This window comes from Bubalus bubalis, chromosome 7, assembly GCF_019923935.1.
Source record: "Bubalus bubalis isolate 160015118507 breed Murrah chromosome 7, NDDB_SH_1, whole genome shotgun sequence".
Taxonomy (NCBI): domain Eukaryota; kingdom Metazoa; phylum Chordata; class Mammalia; order Artiodactyla; family Bovidae; genus Bubalus; species Bubalus bubalis.
Window position 1 is genome coordinate 55,907,202 of NC_059163.1, and position 17,666 is coordinate 55,924,867.

General features: G+C 38.8%; 1 protein-coding gene across 6 annotated transcripts in view; it reads left to right on the plus strand.

The window, feature by feature from the left end:
- ATP8A1 (ATPase phospholipid transporting 8A1) overlaps window positions 1–17,666 on the plus strand; it is a 235,296-nt gene that overhangs the window by 26,235 nt on the left and 191,395 nt on the right. For 5 of the 6 annotated variants that reach the window (XM_025290107.3, XM_025290109.3, XM_025290108.3 and 2 more), the window contains exons 2-5: window positions 5,487–5,601; window positions 7,303–7,402; window positions 8,795–8,893; window positions 14,694–14,739. In XM_025290107.3, the coding sequence (XP_025145892.1) occupies window positions 5,487–5,601; window positions 7,303–7,402; window positions 8,795–8,893; window positions 14,694–14,739 (360 nt within the window). Of the gene's footprint in view, window positions 1–5,486; window positions 5,602–7,302; window positions 7,403–8,794; window positions 8,894–14,693; window positions 14,740–17,666 lie in introns of those variants that run through there. The other variant, XM_025290111.3, reaches the window with a different exon arrangement.

Here is a 17,666-nt window from a genome sequence, read left to right on the forward strand (position 1 = left end):
CAAAGCACCATTTGACTCTGTGCCTGTGTTTTGGCTGCTGATTATGTAAAGCAGATGTTACTCTGAAACATCTGGCTCAAGTACGGAGATTTTTTTTTTTTTTAATTTCCCTGTTCATCTGAACAAATGAGGTATTCACTGTTTTCTTCTTGGTGCTCAGCAGATTCTAATTTCACAGGATTTTAACGCTGAAAGAGAATTTCAGATTACAGTGAATCCCAACATGGGAACAAATTCTGTTCTGAGAGAGTGCTCGTAAGTTCAGTTTGTTCACAGGGCCGACAGTCGGGCATACAGTACTGTACTGTAATAGGTTTATAATATGTTCACATCTTTGAAATTTTGCAACTTGAGGGTTCATATGTAGGGGACTTACTGTATTTGCTTACATTTCTCATTTTACAAGGAAAGGCAATAGCCCCTAGGGATTATGTGCACAGGATCATGTAAGTCCTTAGTGGAAGAACTAGAGCTCACCTCCCAACTACTGAGTGAGTTTAATAATAAATGCTGTCAGGGGAGGATGGACCAAGTGTTCACCTCGGGGCCATGATTGAGATGCTGTCCCACAATCATCTTATGTTTTCTTGATCATGAAAATTATTCTTGAAAATTGAAATAGTCTGCAGGAGGTTGTTGCTTCTATATCCTTATTTAGTAATACAAAGTAATATCTAGTAGTACATTTCAGTAACTAAAAATCGTGTATGACTCCGTTTCCTTATACTGAAATTACTGATCCCTCAAAAGTCTTGAAGTAGCATTTGGTCATTTTATAACCAAGAATGCAGAATTTGGTCTAGTAAAATCCCCAGGTTGATATGTGCTTAGGAAATATTAAGTAATTTTATCATTAATTGAAATAAACTATAATTCAGAAAACAACTGCTTTTCTGCTGGGGGAAATAATCAATTAGGATATTGAAAACACAAAATATGAAATTTTCAGCATGTCCAGAATTCTGAACTAGAGAATCATTGTCTATACTGTTTGGCCTTTTCTTTATTCCAATAAAAGCTGGCCCAGAGTAGTTTATTTGGGGAGACTGGTTTGATTCTTGCTGGCCTTAAATGGGAAAAGAATTTGAAAAAGAATATATGTGTGTATAATATATGTATAACTGAAGAACTTCACTATTCACCTGAATTGTTAATAAATTTTGCACCAATATCAAGTAAAAATTGTTTTAAATAGTAAAACTAAAGAGAAAAAAAAGACGCTGTAGACTTTGGGGAGTGTCACATCAAAATAAGCTGAGGTATTTCAGAAGCCACTATGGAGCCCTTGCTCATTCGTAATCCTTAAAGAGTTAGCTATGTGAAAGTGGCTGCGGAGGTTTGCCCTGTAGAACTTTTAGTGTCAGAAGAGTAATGATGCTTTAGTGGATGTCACAGGCCTGACTGAACACTGAGGACAATGGGGCAAACGCCTGAGTGATTCTCCTGGAGAATCCAAAATGTGAAAAAGGACTGTGTATCTGGTGGCATGGTCATCGTTGCCTTGTGTACATGGGGGCTGTGTTGAGTTGCTCCCAAGAACTTGCAAAGGGGAAAATGAGCTTGCCTTCTTTTTTCTGTGTAAGATCAGCACATGCTAGGAGCAGAGTTCTGTGCACGAGGGGCACATTTGTTCCTAGGCCTGCAGGTTTGGATGGTAATCCCACTGGCAGATTAAATGTCAGTTTGAATTTGGAGATGGAGATGGTCTGGAAAAGAGTGAGTCATGGAGTTAAAAAACTGGCAGTACTCTCCTCAGCTCTTTGGAGGGGAGGAGACGTGTTGGCCAACAGATCGGGTATCCTAGCCCCGTTGCCAAGGTATTCTGACAGGCTGTGAGTTTTTTGGTCCTACAGTGCATTGACCCTGTTGTGGAGTTGAGTGCATCAAGCCGTGCTGGCTGAACGCCGTTTGGCTCATGTCGTCTAGCTACCAGTAGGTTGCTTCACGTACTCACCAGACACCATCACTTGGTCATTGGACTTTCAGTTCAACTGATTGTGGGACTTCAATTACTCTAGTTCCTATGGCAATTATTTCTCATCATAAACTTACTAATTGTCATTTTGAATTTATGAGTCAGTCTTACAGGCTTGGATAACCTGTGTCTATATCTAAGACAAAAATCTGTACTTGATATATTGTTAAATATGTTTTTTGCTCATCTGCTAGTTCTTCATATACTGAGTGCTTACTCTAAGCCATGGGTATGCTATTTAGAAAACTCTCAATGAAACAGGGGAAGCAGATGCAATAACAATTACAGAGTAAGGAGTGATACCTAACTCCTCCACTGAGAATATCCAGTTATGTTAAGTAAGTACAACTAGAGAATATCAGTTCAGAACAGAGTGGGGAGCTAGTTTTCTGAGGCTTTTTGTCTAGCAAGGTACCATCAGCTGTACACTATGGTCTTTGTGCTGTCTTCAGGGAAAATCTAATGAAAGATTTTTAAAACTTTTAATATTGCTATGTCTCTATTTGATAATCTATAACTTGGTCTGTTCTGGCTGCTATAACATAATACCATAGACTACCTAGTTTGTGAATAACAAATTTATTTCTCACAATTCTGGAGGCTGTGTGTGTGTGTGTGTGTTAGTCATTCAGTCATGTCTGACTCATTGCGATCCCATGACTATAGCCCACCAGGTTCCCCTGTCCATGGAATTCTCCAGACAAGAATATTGGAGTGAATTGTCATTTCCTACTTCAGAGGATCTTCCTGACCCTGGGATCGAACCTGGATCTCCTGCACTGCAGGCAGATTTTCTACCCTCTGAGCCAGTAGGGAAGCCCTTTATGGAGGCTGGAAAATCCAAAATCAAGGCACTAGCAGATCTGGTGTCTGATGAGGGCCCACCTTCTGGTTAATACAGGACCATCTTCTTGCTATGTCCTCACAAGTGGAGGGGGTAAGGGATCTCTCTGGGCTTCTTTGAAAAGGGGAACTTTTAACTCCTCTTATTATGGTCCCACCATGATCTTGTAAAAGTTTCTCCTCCTGATAACATCACATCCAGGGTTAGGGTTTCAAACTATGAGTTTTTGGAGAAGACAATCCCTATATGAAATTTTTATTGTATACACTAAGGAGGAAAATCCATTGTGTTTAAAATGTGGCATGCTGCTGCTGCTAAGTCGATGCTGCTGCCAAGTCGCTTCAGTCGTGTCTGACTCTGTGCAACCCCACGGACTGCAGCCTACCAGGCGTCTCCGTCCATGGGATTCTCCAGGCAAGAACACTGGAGTGCGTTGCCATTTCCTTCTCCAGCTAAGTCGATAGTGACTGATAATTATTAACTGTGTGACCATGGATGGACAAAGCTACTAATAAGTCTAAAACTGTACCATGAGCATGACAGTATCTGATTTGGAACGCTGTGACCTCCAGAGTGATGAGTATACAATGTAATTGTCATATTGTATGTCTCTACATAGAAAGCTTTCAGTGGCTCACTGCCAAGCAGAGGATGCCACCCAAACTTCTTGACAAGCCTGAGAGGTCCCCTGAAACCTCCCTCCGTGCTTCTTCAGCGCCGTATCTCCCCCATCTGTACTTTGCCTTTCGTGTATTCTTCAGCAGCTTTGTCCTATTTGCACTGATCTGCACACCTGACACTGTTTCTCACCCTCCTGGTCCCTACGCTATGTTCCCTCCACTTTGTAGGAAGCCCAAAATGTTTTCTGGTTTCACAGAGTAACAAAGGCTTCCCTGGTGGTTCAGACGGTAAAGAATCTGCTTGCAATGTGGAAGACCCAGGTTCGATCCCTGATTTGGGAAGGTGCCCTGGAGAAGGGAAAGACTACCCACTCCAGTATTCTTGCCTGGAGAATCCCATGGACAGAGGAGCCTGGGGGCTACAGTCCCTGTGGTCGCAAAGAGTGGGACACAACTGAGCGATTAACACTAGAGTAACAAAGCCCACTAGCAAGCTTTTATTGCCGAGTAGTTACCAGCACGTAACTGTGATTGGTGACTTTATCAGTGGGTGGAGAGGAATTGACTTGCTCTCAAAATGGCCTCCTAACCACTCCTTTGTCCTTAGGTTTTTGTTCGGCAAACAGTTATTAGGTACTTGCTGTTTGTTGGTACTGGTGTTAGAAGTTGAGTGACAAGCCAGTAATTGCCCTGGGGAGTTGCATTCTGAAAGAGGAGGCGGACTCAAGGGACAGGGAGGTACAGAGGCCTGTGGGAACACAGGGAAGGCTGCCTTTAACACAGAGAATACTTCAGAAGAGACCTCCCATTGGCAGGGCTTTTGGGAGGAGTTGGCACTGGCGAGGCAGAAAAGAGAGGAAAAGTGGGGTTTTGAGATAAAGTACAGTTGGCAACTCTTTCTAGGAAAGGAGTAAGGGACCAATTTAATTCAGTCTTATTTATTTCTCACTAGAAAGTAAAATAAGCAGTTTAATTTTTTTCTGCTCTTCTTGAAGCTGTATGTAAAAGTGTTGTCAACAATGCAGCAAGATGTTACCCAACTGAAATTGCCTGTATCCATTTACATTGTTTTAGTGACTGTGGGGTAACTGATCTTAAGAAACTTAAGTTCATCTGGGAACATAAATTCTAATTACTGGAAAGATTAAGATGATCATAGTGAGTTAGATCATTGTGGTGGTTACCTGTTTAAACCTTACTGTTTATCTTTTTCTCTATCTTTATCCACAAAGATAGAACAAAAACCAGAAATGCATTAAATGGTATGTTTAAAATTTCAGAATGTATTGTCATTACCTCTGTGTTGTTAGTCTTGTCTAAAACTATAAACCATTTTAGAATTATGTGCTGTTTTGGACGTGTTTATATGTAATGAAAGAACTAAGTTGACCATTTCTGGGGAAGAGTACAAATTAAAAATGGATGTTACTGTTTTTGAATTGGGTCAGCTTTGACATGACTCTTTTTTTTTTTTTATCATCTTAAACTTTTATTCATTCATGAAAGTTCTTTTTTTTTTTTAAATGCTGCCTTTTATTAATAAATGTAGTAGAAATGTTCAATGTGGGAGGGGTTCTTTTTATTAGAACAGAAACAGCACCAATAAGGGGGGAACATATGGGCTTCCCCAATAGTTTAGTTGGTAAAGAATCCACCGCAATGCAGGAGACCCTGGTTTGATTCCTGGGTTGGGAAGATCCTCTGGAGAAGGGATAGGCTACCCACTCCAGTATTCTTGGGCTTCCCTTGTGGCTCAGCTGGTAAAGAATCTGCCTGTAATGCAGGAGACCTGGGTTTGATCCCTGGGTTGGGAAGATCCACTGGAGAAGGAAAAGGCTACCCACTCTAGTATTCTGGCCTGGAGAATTCCATGGACTCTATAGCCCATGGGGTTGCAAAGAGTCGGGCACGACTGAGTGACTTTCACTTTCATATAGCTTTTAACAGATTTTAGGCCCTAGGATAATTAGGAAATGTGGTTTTGGTCTGGATAATACAATGAAGCATTTCTTATCAAATAAGAAGAGTCTCTCTCTCTCTCTCTAAGGTTATGAGAAGACTGATGATGTTTCGGAGAAGACGTCACTGGCTGACCAGGAAGAAATAAGGACTATATTCATCAACCAGCCCCAGCTGACAAAATTCTGCAATAACCATGTCAGGTAGGAACTACCAAAGAATGATTGGGACCAGCTATTGCAACAGAGCTTGGGTGGGCATCTCCCTGGCCCAGCTGAAATGAAAATACTTGCAAGGAGCTTTCATTAAATCAGTTTAATATTTAAGAGCTTCTTGAAGGAGGGCAGATCAGCTGTTTCTCTATCTTCTAGCCAATAAAGCGATGTTAAAAAGAATATAAAAGTAGGAAAGAGCAGAAAGGCTAAGCAGCCATATGCTGCCGATTCTATTTATAGTATCTGAGTAATGAAAGCAGTTCATGGGTAGGTGCCTTTGTCTTAAACCTGTTAATAGACCTGTGAACTATTGTTTTTGATGAACAGGTTTTCACCTTTCAAAAGAAGTCTTTGCAATTCTCTTAGAACTCCTTTGTGTTAAACAGTCTTTGAATATTGACTTTTGACGCTTGCAGAATTTAGTGTGGTGTCCAGGAATGGAGGGTGTGAGAATTCCTTCACTGTTCTATTTTCCTTCCAACAATAATGTAAAGTATACCTCTTAGAAGCACTGTTCACAGAGTGGCCCCTGGAACCAAGTGAACGCCACCCCCCATCACCACCACATGCCAGCCCAGTGATCTCCTGGTGACAGAACTCCTAGATTTGTGAAATGACCATTTAAAATTAATTTTTACACCTTCAAATTCTAGAGTAACTTTTCTGAGCTTGAGTTATGTGGTTAATCTTCTATTTAATTAACAAGAGGACGATTGGATGTTTCTGAGGCCTAAATGATGGTATCTTCCTGATTATGGACACATCTGATGTGTTTAGTGTGGAGTCCTACTCAAGTGTCTAGAGCAGCAGTGAAGAAAATTCAAACAGACCCCCAGAAAACTCTCCATTTCACTGAAGTGGTCCAGGGAAGCCATCTCAATTTTATATTTCTGGTCCTGCTCAAATTGTTGATTTTGGGGGGCAAGATTTTATTTTCTATTAACATATTATACACTACCTTAGCTAAAGTTGCTCTTCTTTGTAAGCCATTGCTAGTAATGATAACAAGGGGATTGGCCAAAGAGAACAAAAGAAACTATGCAGAAAATTAAACTCTTACTACTTAGACAATTCCTTTTGTTACTGAGTCTCAGCTTTTGCTGCTTGCCTCAGGACAAGCCAGTAATAGACAAGTTGTTGGAAAAGGAATAATGACTTTATTCAGAAAATCAGCAACTGAAATGGTAGGCTCACGCCCTTACAGAGAACCGTCTTGCCTGAGTTAGAATTCAGGCGGCTTTTATACTGAAAGTGGAGGGAGTTAAGTCAGATACTTCCTGGTTCCCATCATCCTCAGAGACAATGTGTTAATTTCTTCTTGCAGGCATTTACAAGTGGGCGTGGTCAGTATGTTTCCTGTGAGCTAAACAAAGGTATTTTAGCTTAGTGCTCATTACCTAGTAGGCAGGGTTCAAAGAGATGGGCTATTATGCATCATTAAAGCTTGTAGGAAACATCCCTTTAGTGATTAACTTGTAATATTGTAATTGAAAACAAAAAATTCTTTCTTATTACACTTTCACTCCTTTTCATTGAGGTTACTGACCATTTGCAGTAGTCTTCTGGTTTAAAACAAAGGGCTGTTGTTCATCATCTAATTTTTTATATGGTGATAATAGAATTTTGTAAATGTGAGTGCTATTTGTGGAGTAATTAAGTTTTATGCTACTTTTCATTTTTGTTTTCTAGCACTGCAAAATACAACATAATCACATTCCTTCCAAGATTTCTCTACTCTCAGTTCAGAAGAGCCGCTAATTCATTTTTTCTCTTTATTGCACTGCTCCAGGTAAAGTCATGTTGTAAAACCTTAGCTCAGAATAATGTGTTCAGATATTAATAAATGTGTTTCTTAAGCCCATGACCAGTCTTCTGAAGCTTATCTAAATGCAGAGAGATAAGCTGGTTTGGGTGGGCATTTCTGGCTCCTGCTGTAAGCCAGGTCACAATAATGCTGCTGCCTCTTCAAGCCTTTTGATTCATTGTCATCAGCTTATTTTAAAGTGAAGTAAAGTAATACGGCAAGGACTTTTCGTTTTGGATGGTGAAGAGGGATAGGATTTTTTCTTAAAATAGTAATTTATTTTAGGAACAGCAGTATTGTCAATTATGAACTTTAGAATGCAAAAGTTACCATTTTAAAGCTTTTTTTGTTTTGAACTTGGGTTAGTTGTAATCAGAAAGAAAGGTTTATTTTATTAAAAAGTACTATATGTTCATGTAAAAAGAGTAAGAAAATACAACAAAGCATAAAGAAAAAAATTGAACCTCTATTATTTCATCACCAGGAAAACACAGCTACTCTCTTAAAATTTGAGTGTGTATCCTTCTGGTCTTTTTTTTTTTTCTATCCCAAGCATTGTTAATTGACTTACAAAAGGGGGATCATAAAGTGTATCTATTTTATTATCTGCTTACCCATATAGTAATGTATGGATATTTTTCCCCATATAATTCATTGTATTTCTAAAATACCATTTTTAATGCTTTATGAAATTTTATTGGCTTGGTCAAAAAGTTCATTCAGGGTTTTCCATAAGGTGTTAGGGAAAGATCCGAACAAACTTTTTGGCCAACCTAACTGGAGAAGACTCTTGCAAGTCCCTTGTGCTGCAAGGAGATCCAACCAGTCCATCCTAAAGGAGACCAGTCCTGGGTGTTCATTGGAAGGACTGATGCTGAGGCTGAAACTCCAGTACTTTGGCCACCTCATGTGAAGAGTTGACTCATTGGAAAAGACCCTGATGCTGGGAGGGATTGGGGACAGGAGGAGAAGGGGACGACAGAGGATGAGATGACTGGACAGCATCACCAACTCGATGGACATGAGTTTGGGTGAACTCCGGGAGTTGGTGATGGACAGGAAGGCCTGGCATGCTGCAATTCATGGGGTCGCAAAGAGTTGGACAGGACTGAGCAACTGAACTGAACTGAATATTGAATGCATGTGCTGTAATTTAGTTAACCAGTCCCCCTTAGTAGGTGTTAGTCCTACAAACGACTGCTTCCATGAAACTAATATACTGTCTTCCAGCTCACCTGGTGTTAGTCCACCAAGTTGGTAAAATCAATGAAGCATATTTAAGAAGCATTAAGACTTTGTTGTTTTCAAATGTATTATAAACTTGCTAGTTTTACTGAATTTCTCTTCCATTTTTATTTATTTTTTTCCTTCAAATAGCAAATACCTGATGTATCACCAACAGGTCGCTATACAACACTGGTTCCTCTCTTATTTATTTTGGCTGTGGCAGCTATCAAAGAGATAATAGAAGATATTGTAAGTACTTTTTTTTCATAAATGTAACACTGTTATTTAATGTACATATTTTAAAATAGCAATTTCTTCCTAAGTTGTTTTATTCTTGATACAAGCTGTTTAAAATATTCATCTTAAAAGTGTTTAAGATAATGCTCCCATTCCTGGAGTTAATTCCTCTTGATTTCTATAGGATTAATATTACAGAATGCTTGTTACAGTAATCTCTTAAGTTTGTGCCTTTGTGATGAAATAAATTAATTTGAATGTAGTAATTAGCTTAGAGAGAAAACTATATTTGAACATTATTTTCAAGTATGCTCAGTTTCAATTTGAAGGTTATTTCAAGTTAAAACACCATAACCTCCAAGTTATGTCAGGTAAAAAATTTTTTGTATTTTTTTATTTTTCCATTTTCTGTAGTTTTCACCTCATTAAACACCTTCGATTCTTTTTCATTTTTTTTTTTTTACTAGTTCTCAGTTCCTTTTATTTTATTAAAGGAAAGTAACAACAAATTTGCTATTTTTATTATTCTGTAGTAGTAAAGAAAAGGGGAAGTAAGTCAGTTTCCCCTTGATAAAATAAGTTGCCCAAAATAAAATTAGGCTTTTCTTTTTCCTCTGTTTCACCATTATTTTAGCTACTTTAGTTGAGGAAGCTAGTATTTTTTTTCTATGCCCTTTAAATACATTGGCTGTCTGAAATGACTATCTGTCAAGCCTTAGGCAAGTCAGATGGTAAGATGAGGAAAGACTGAGACATTCTTTAGAAAGCTCCAATGTAAAGCTGTACAAATATTGATATTATTTTGTAAAGAATCAAATTGGGATCTCATGAAGAACACATGAGCTGTAGCATTGTTAGGCCAATTAGAAATGGGTCAACTGACCACAGAGATCATCAGCCTCATCCAAGTATCTAGGTTGTATGTGTGCATGCGCCTGTGTATAAACCATCATAATCTCTAGTTGAAAATGGCTTACTTACTGGGACCACTAGCTGAAAATTCATGAGACTCTTCTCTTGCCTTTATCACTCTGTGCAGACTTACACTCCTTGACTTGCACTTGGCGGTCCTTGAGAATTGGTCTTTAATACAGTTGTCTTTCTTTGCCTTATGCATTCCCCTTTCTTCCTCTGTTAAGCCTAATTTTCATTGAGTACCTCTTATTTGCTAGGTATTATGCTGTTGTTTTTGCTTTTTTTTTTTTCATTTAATTCCTTCAGTGACTTTGAAAGCTAGATTTAGCTTCATTTTAAAGTTCAAAAAAGCTGAAGCTTAGAGAGGGTGTGTAACTTGTGCAAGAAACTGTTAAAATCTGAATTACATCCTATCCTATGCTCTTCCTCTGTTTTAGTGTGGTGAGTCACCAACAATAATAATAACATTTATTTAGCTTAAGGGGGATGGAGGAGAGGTAGGTTCAATCCCTGAGTTGGGAAGATCTGCTGGAGGAGGGAAATGGTAATCCACTCCAGTATTCTTGCCTGAAGAATGCCATGGACAGAGGAGCCTGGCAAGTGATGGTCCAGGGGATCACAAAGAGTCTAGCATGACTGAGCACACACTACAGACATAACAACCTTCAAAAGATTACTGCTATTATCCCCATTTTAGAGATTAGGGAGAGGAGGCACAGAGGGGTAAGGTAACTTGCTCAGGGTCACAGGGCTGATAACTGAGACTGTCAGAAATCAGACAGTTTGGTTCCAACGAGCTCTGCCTTATAATCACTGCTATAAGCTGCTTTTCCTTTTTTTTTTCCCTCTTTTCTCTAGAAAAACTGCAAGTTCTCTAGCTTTTGTTTCTAGTATCCCTTTCTATGAAAATATATGGTAAATAAAATGGTAGGCAAGAAATCTGTTTGCTTGTTTTTAACAGAACTCTTATTGGCACAGCATAATAATTGGGTACTCCTGGGAAGCAGGTACCCAGGCAATTCCTGAAGGGTATAATAATAGTTTTGTGGGCAATAAGAGCATCATGTGAAGTAGTTCTCCAGTAAAAACATTTTTAAGAAATTGACTAACAATGTTCTGTAGGAGTTGTTTAATACATTTATATCAACCTGTAATAGGAAGATTGAAATGTTACTTTCTAGAAAAGGAAAAGCAATCAAATAATAGTCTAGATATTTGGACAGAGTATCTTTATCAGTAATTATTAATACATTCATTTGTTCATTCATTCAGCAAAAATGTATGAAGCAGTGCTTAGATGCCAGGCATTATTCATTAGGATTTGTATTTGGATGTGTTAAACTTTTGCTGCAGTGATAAATCATGTCCCAAATATCAGTGTCTTTAACATAAGTTGATTTTTCATGTACTCGAAGACACTGCAATTTTTGTCCAGGAGGAAGGCAGGGAGGGAAGCCCACTGTTCATGTAGCCACTTAGGAATGCAGCTGAATCAGGGCTCTCCTTTGGGGGAGCAGAGGAGGAGTGAGAACGGAGGGCCTCACTTCTTGTACATTTTGACCCAGAAACAGTGCATATCCCATCTGCTTACAGCACGATATTAGAATATATGGCAAAAGGGAGCTGTAATCTCAGTGTCCATAGATACTTGTTGTTGTTTAGTTGCTAAGTCATTTTCGACTTTTGAGACCCCATGGACTGCAGCCCGCCAGGCTCCTCTGTCCATGGGATTTCTCAAGCAAGAATACTGCAGTGGGTTGCCATTTCCTCTTCCAGAGGATCTTCCCAACCCAGGGATCCAACCCACATCTCAAAATGCAGAACCTCGTGTTCTGCATTGCAGGTGGATTCTTTACCGCTGAGCCACCAGGTAAACCCTGCCCATGGAAACAGAGGAGAACCAGATAATGGGCTTCCCTGGTAGCTCAGCTGATAAAGAATTCACCTGCCATGCAAGAGACCCCAGTTCAATTCCTGGGTCCGGAAGATCCCCTGGAGAAGGGAATGGCTGTGCACTCCAGCATTCTTGCCTAGAAAACTCCATGGACAGAGAAGCCTGGCAGGCTGCAGTTCATGGGTTCCCAAGGAGTTGGAAATGAGTGGCAATTAAAATTAACACTTTTGGTAATAGTTGATATGAAAACAAAGTATCTTAGATTAAGTGGTATTGTAAAGATAAATATAGAAAAATGAATTCAATATATATTTAAGAATAAAATTGACAAGATATTACCATCTGACATTCTACATATCCTGCTTATCTTATTACTGTTTCTTCTCCAACCACTACTGTGTAAGTTCCCTGAGAACAAGAGTTTTTTTCTTTTGTTCATTGCCATATCAGCAGTAGTAATGGGATCTGACACAGTGCTTTACCAACATTTATTGAATGAAGAAATAGATTGCATGGGAATGAAAAGGAGAGAAAGTACTTACGAATCTCAAGTTCCTGGTTTGTGTAAGTGGCTGCTATATGGTTCCATGTCTGAGACAAATAGCAAGTCTTGGGGGATAAAATCAGAGATTGCCCTTTAGACATAGTTTGAGATGCATTTAAGACTACCAAAGGAAACTGTCAAGAAGGCCACTGAATGTAACCTTCTGGAGCTCAGATGAGAGTCTTGACTGGTGTGTTTGATAATGATTATCACTGAAATTATAAATGAGCCGAGAGAGTATTGAGTGAGAAGCAGAGAAGGCAGGGAGTAAGTGTTGAGGAAATCCATCACTGAGAGCTAAAAAACAAAGGGCCAAGGTGCAAGTAGAACGCCTGGGCTTGATGTCTGAAGACATGCCTTGTGAAGGAAGGGTTCCCAGAATGAAGGGGTGGTCAGCACTGCACACTTAAGTACCGTAAAGTTCCTGACGTGGTTTATACAGTACAGTTTACTGGGGCACTGTCAATCAAAAAATATTGATAATAGTAAATAATTCACTAGTTCTCAGTGATATTAAATGAATTCCAATTACAACTCAATAGAGGTATTTTAATTTAAGGAATAGCTATATACATTTCTTCCAAACTATGTAAGTTTTAAAAGGAATAAGGATCTTCTTTGGAAACAAAGATGCTTTCTTTTTGTAGTAATATGATTAGAATCTGTCTGGGTTGGATCCTTATGTATATTCAACACAACTATGTCTCAACAAGTAACCTAATTTATTGTGTGGTGAGAAGGTTGAGGAAGGAGAGGCTCATGTATAAGAATTCTCTGCAGATGGAAAGTAATATTCAGGATCTCCTTAAGTTTCACTAAGATTAAATTTCCAGTTTAAGTAGAATGTTTCATTAATTAGCTTTTATTTGTCTCCCTCAGTTGGAAATCTAACTATTGTCTGTCATAGATGTGTGTTGTTTTGAAAATATTGGCACCACCTTCAAATATCTAAATTTCCCTTGGACTATTATTTTGGGCCAAAATTTATTTTGGGTTGCTTCCTAATTTTCTAACTTTTTTTTTAACAAAGAAAAAAAAGAGTAAGTAGTTTGAGTTTTATCAATCATGAAATATTCTCCACTGATGCTATAAAGTTAACAGAACTTTAAAAATTTATTTGAGAACCTTTGCTGTCAAATCATGTGCTTACTTTTGGAAGCAATAACTTGTCTATTTAAAGTCTGCATTATGACACTTATTAGCAAGTGTTTTATTATGGGAGAGAATTGTAGTGTGTTCCCACATGTGGATGTGGCAAGAATCATTTTCAGCAAGCCTTCCGCAGAGGCGTTCTGAATGCCCCATTTGCATTTTGCGCAGTTCAGTGGCTGATTGTTTGGATGAACTGAGCTCACACTATCAGCTATTATGCTGCTCCTCGTGAGCATTGCTGGGTCTAGGAGTGCTCATCTACAGGCCCAGGCTTTTGTCTGGAAAAATGTTTTCATTTGTGCCCTGTGAGTCCAAAAATCATGTTTCTTCTTAACTCATTTGTTTTGCATTCATGCCAACCCACCTTGTGATCAAATATGGGTAGCTAAACCTGACTTTGGGGCTTTATATGATAGAATCTTTGAGCTCAGAGTCAGTTACGCTTAACACTCCTGCAGCGTCAGCAGAGGCAGCTGTGTTATACTCAGTGCTGTAAGTTTAGACAGAAGCCCTGGAAAACCTCTAGTTGAACTGTAGAGAAGTTAGCCTCCCTGACCACTCAGATTCTCACCTTTCCTCTGACCCTCCTTTTCTCTTACTGCTATACAGTCTTGGCTTCGGCGGCTCTTCAGATTCACCCACCTAGATGTAGACTAACTCGCTTATTTAATGCTCAATTTTTTTGTGCTTTGGGAGGAAAGAAAATGAGATGCAGTGACTTCTGAAGGTGGGGGAGGGGCTGTTGGGACCAGTGGGTAGAAGCAGTGTTGTGCCAATGATAGATGTGTTGGTTCTCGTTGTTGACAGACATTGGCACGTCATTAAATTACAGAGGATGTGCTCAGCCTAATTAGATAATGAATTTCATGAGAAACTGAAAATATTTTGGTATCATTGTTCAATGGTAGTTATTACAGATAATTCTCCTGGGCACTCTTCCTTTTAAGTAAGTTATTTAAGCAAAAGTCTAAATCAGTCTTTTAGCTCTGTCTTTTCTAATACATTAAAATTTTAATCTTACCTGTGCAATAATGTAAGGTCTTGTTGAGGCCACACACCTGTACTCCTAGAAAGGGAATAAAGATGCTATGGATTGTACTTTCCATTTTCAAATCCCCACGTACTCTGATTGTTCCCATCACCATACTCTGGGCTTACTTATAAAATTGATACGGGTGTGAAAGGATAAAAGCCTTGAGAAACGTAAGTTTAAAGGAAAAAAAATCTGACTTTCGTTACAGGTGCTATCTTGTTTTGTTAATCTCATCCGCTTTTTCACAGTGTTTGTTTTTGCTTTTGAACTTTAGAAACGACATAAAGCTGATAATGCAGTGAACAAGAAGCAGACACAAGGTAGGAATTTTACATTTTGTTTCTCATATCTGTCAAAAACACTCAAGGTGATATCTACCAATCACTTCGATTAAATATAATTCAACTGAGAACACTGTGTATCTCTTAAGTTTTGTTTTGGAGTGTTTATTAGCATAACACTTAAATACACCTTAGAGTGATTTACAGGTAATATTTTTGAAATGTAAAGTTTTTAATACATTTAAGTGCCTCATAGCAATGTACTCACAAGTACTGTCCATAAAATCTGCAGTTGTTTTATCAGTGTTAAATGCTACAAAAGGTGTATGTGTGTGTGTGTGTGTGTGAGATCTATAGATGTTACTCTAGATAAGATTTATAGAAAATAGTCAGGTGTGATGTTACTTGGCTACAAGGCATGTTGGAAGCACTTTGAGTTATCCTGTACTTACAGGTGATAAATGCTTCAGAAATAAGTAGAACCAAGCCAGCTTCTGGGAAGCACATGGCATGCTGATATGGCTCTGTACTGTGGGTCTCATTTTGATAGAGTCAAAACCCAGATGACCTTTAACACAAGCAAATAGATCACTGTTGCTTTCAATTAAAAAAAAAAAAAAAATACCCAGGGGCGTATGAAACAGACATCTTACTCCATCCCTGAGCTTTCCCCTTCTGAGAATATCATCTCTCTCTGAAGTTCCTTGTTGTGGTGAGGATCAGCCATGTCTGCCAAAATTAGCTGGTAATTAAAAATGGTATTTTTATACAGCTATGATTTTTGTGGATTTCTGTCAAAATGCCTCATTTGTCTTCTCACCACCTTCTACCAAAGGAATTATCTGCTGATAGTTGATGCATTTGAAGATGGTACATTTATTAAAGCATTACCTAAGAAATTAAACATTTATTGAGATTATACTTATTATCAGACACATGAAAAACTATCACATGGGAACTCTGTAAAGGTGAAAAATGATCTTGTGCGGAAAATGAAGGGTCCGCATTATGTGATCCCTAGATTTTTGTAACAAATAATGATTTCTGTGTCAAATGCTTTACGGATTCAAAAGCAGGAGAGAGAATTGTGGGGTAACTTGAGCTAGATTTTGAATTTGGCGAAAAGTTTGGATAAACAGAGGCACTTGGGAAGGGCATTGCCTGTTGTGCTGAGGAAGAAGAGACGTCTTCTGAATAGAGATGAAGACAGCCGTTGGGTTGCTTTGTGGAACCACTGCTAGAGTGCCAGATGGAGAAAGAACATTCATGGCAAAGGAAAGCAAAGACATGATCAGAAGGGTTGCTGCTGTTGTTCAGTCATTAAATCCTGTCTGATTTTTTATGACCCCATGGACTGTGTAGCATGCTAGGCTCCCCCATTCTCCACTATCTCCTGGAGTTCGCTCAAATTCTTTTCCATTGAATTGGTGATGCTGTCTAACCGTGTCATCCTCTGCCATCCCCTTCTCCTCTTCCCTTCAGTCTTTCTAATCATCAGGGTCTTTTCCAGCGAGTTGGCTCTTCTCATCAGGTGGCCAACGTATTGAGAAAAGTAGGTTAAATTTACAGGGCCTTGAGTGCCAAGCCAGGGGATACCAACTTTTCTTACATATACTGAGTAGCTGGAGAAAGTTTACAAGCCAAAAAGAGAAAAGATAAATATGCAGATTAAAGTTGGAGAGCAGAATGTCATTCAATAGGGCTGTTAGAAGCCTGAGGATTAAGCTACTCTAGGAGTTTAGTCAGAAAAAGACAGCCATAGATACTGAAAAGGGGAAAAGCTCAAATGTTTCAGGTATGGGTATTTTTTGCAATGTGCAGTTTTTGCATTTGTTTTCCTGTTACTCAGAAAGTTCAGCAACAGCTTTTAAATCAGAAATATTTAACTTTTTTTTCCAGTGCATAATATATCCTATGGCAGAGGGGCCATAATCTCAGGGACTAGCAGTTAATTATTTTCAAGCCTTGGCCCAAGAATTCAACATTGTACAGTTGGAGAGTAGCCATCATAGCTGCTACTTTAGGCTACCACACCCTGTCCTAATCAGTTCTCTGATTTTCCAGGTACTTGCCTACTACCAAAAAAATTCCCTTTTGCCTACTAATCAGGAAAAATATTCTGTCTTAGTTATCATTCTTGTTTCACCTATTCATTCTGGATTAACAGGATTATCTCTGTAGGTTAAAAGTGAGAGGAAAGGCTTCTATAGTAGCCTCTTCACGTCAAAAAGAAAATATTAAGGCTTACATGTGGGCTTCCCAGGTGGTGCTAGTGGTAAAGAACCCGCCTGCAATGCAGGAGACATAAGAGATGTGGGTTTGATCCCTGGATCAAGAAGATTCCCTTGGAGTAGGGCCTGGCAACCCACTCCAGTATTCTTGCTTGGAGAATGGACGGAGGAGCCTGGCAGGCTACAGTCCATAGGATTGCAAAGAGTCAGACACGGCTGAAGCAACTTAGCATGCACTCAGGGCTTACCTATAAAAACCATTTTAAGTCAGCAGAATACTTGGAAAGCCCATATCCAAGAAATTATGGTCTTTAATTTGACTTGAATATTTTCTAAGAGAATTGTATCCTTTTTTTTTTCTTTGCCCAGTTTGAATATTGGTCATCTTTGATTTTGAAATTGATCAGAGTTAACAGAAACGTTTGAGTAGGATACCGCTTGCTGTCAGAGGACTCAGATTACTTTATATGAAAGCCATCTGTTATTAGGCCAGACTGAAATTTGATTTGCTTTCCTGAGTTGAAAGGCAGGAATGGATGTAGGAGTGGGAAGGGAGTTATTTTTTACAGATAATTTTTGACAGACATTTGGAGTACTTAACTTTAATTTCATTTTCTCAGTGTTTACCAAGACTATGTAGTATATAAGAAGACATCTTTCCCTCAGATTCAAATATTAATCTTTATATATTCTTAGCAAAATGAATATTTTCTCTCCTTAGTTTGCACTGAGGCA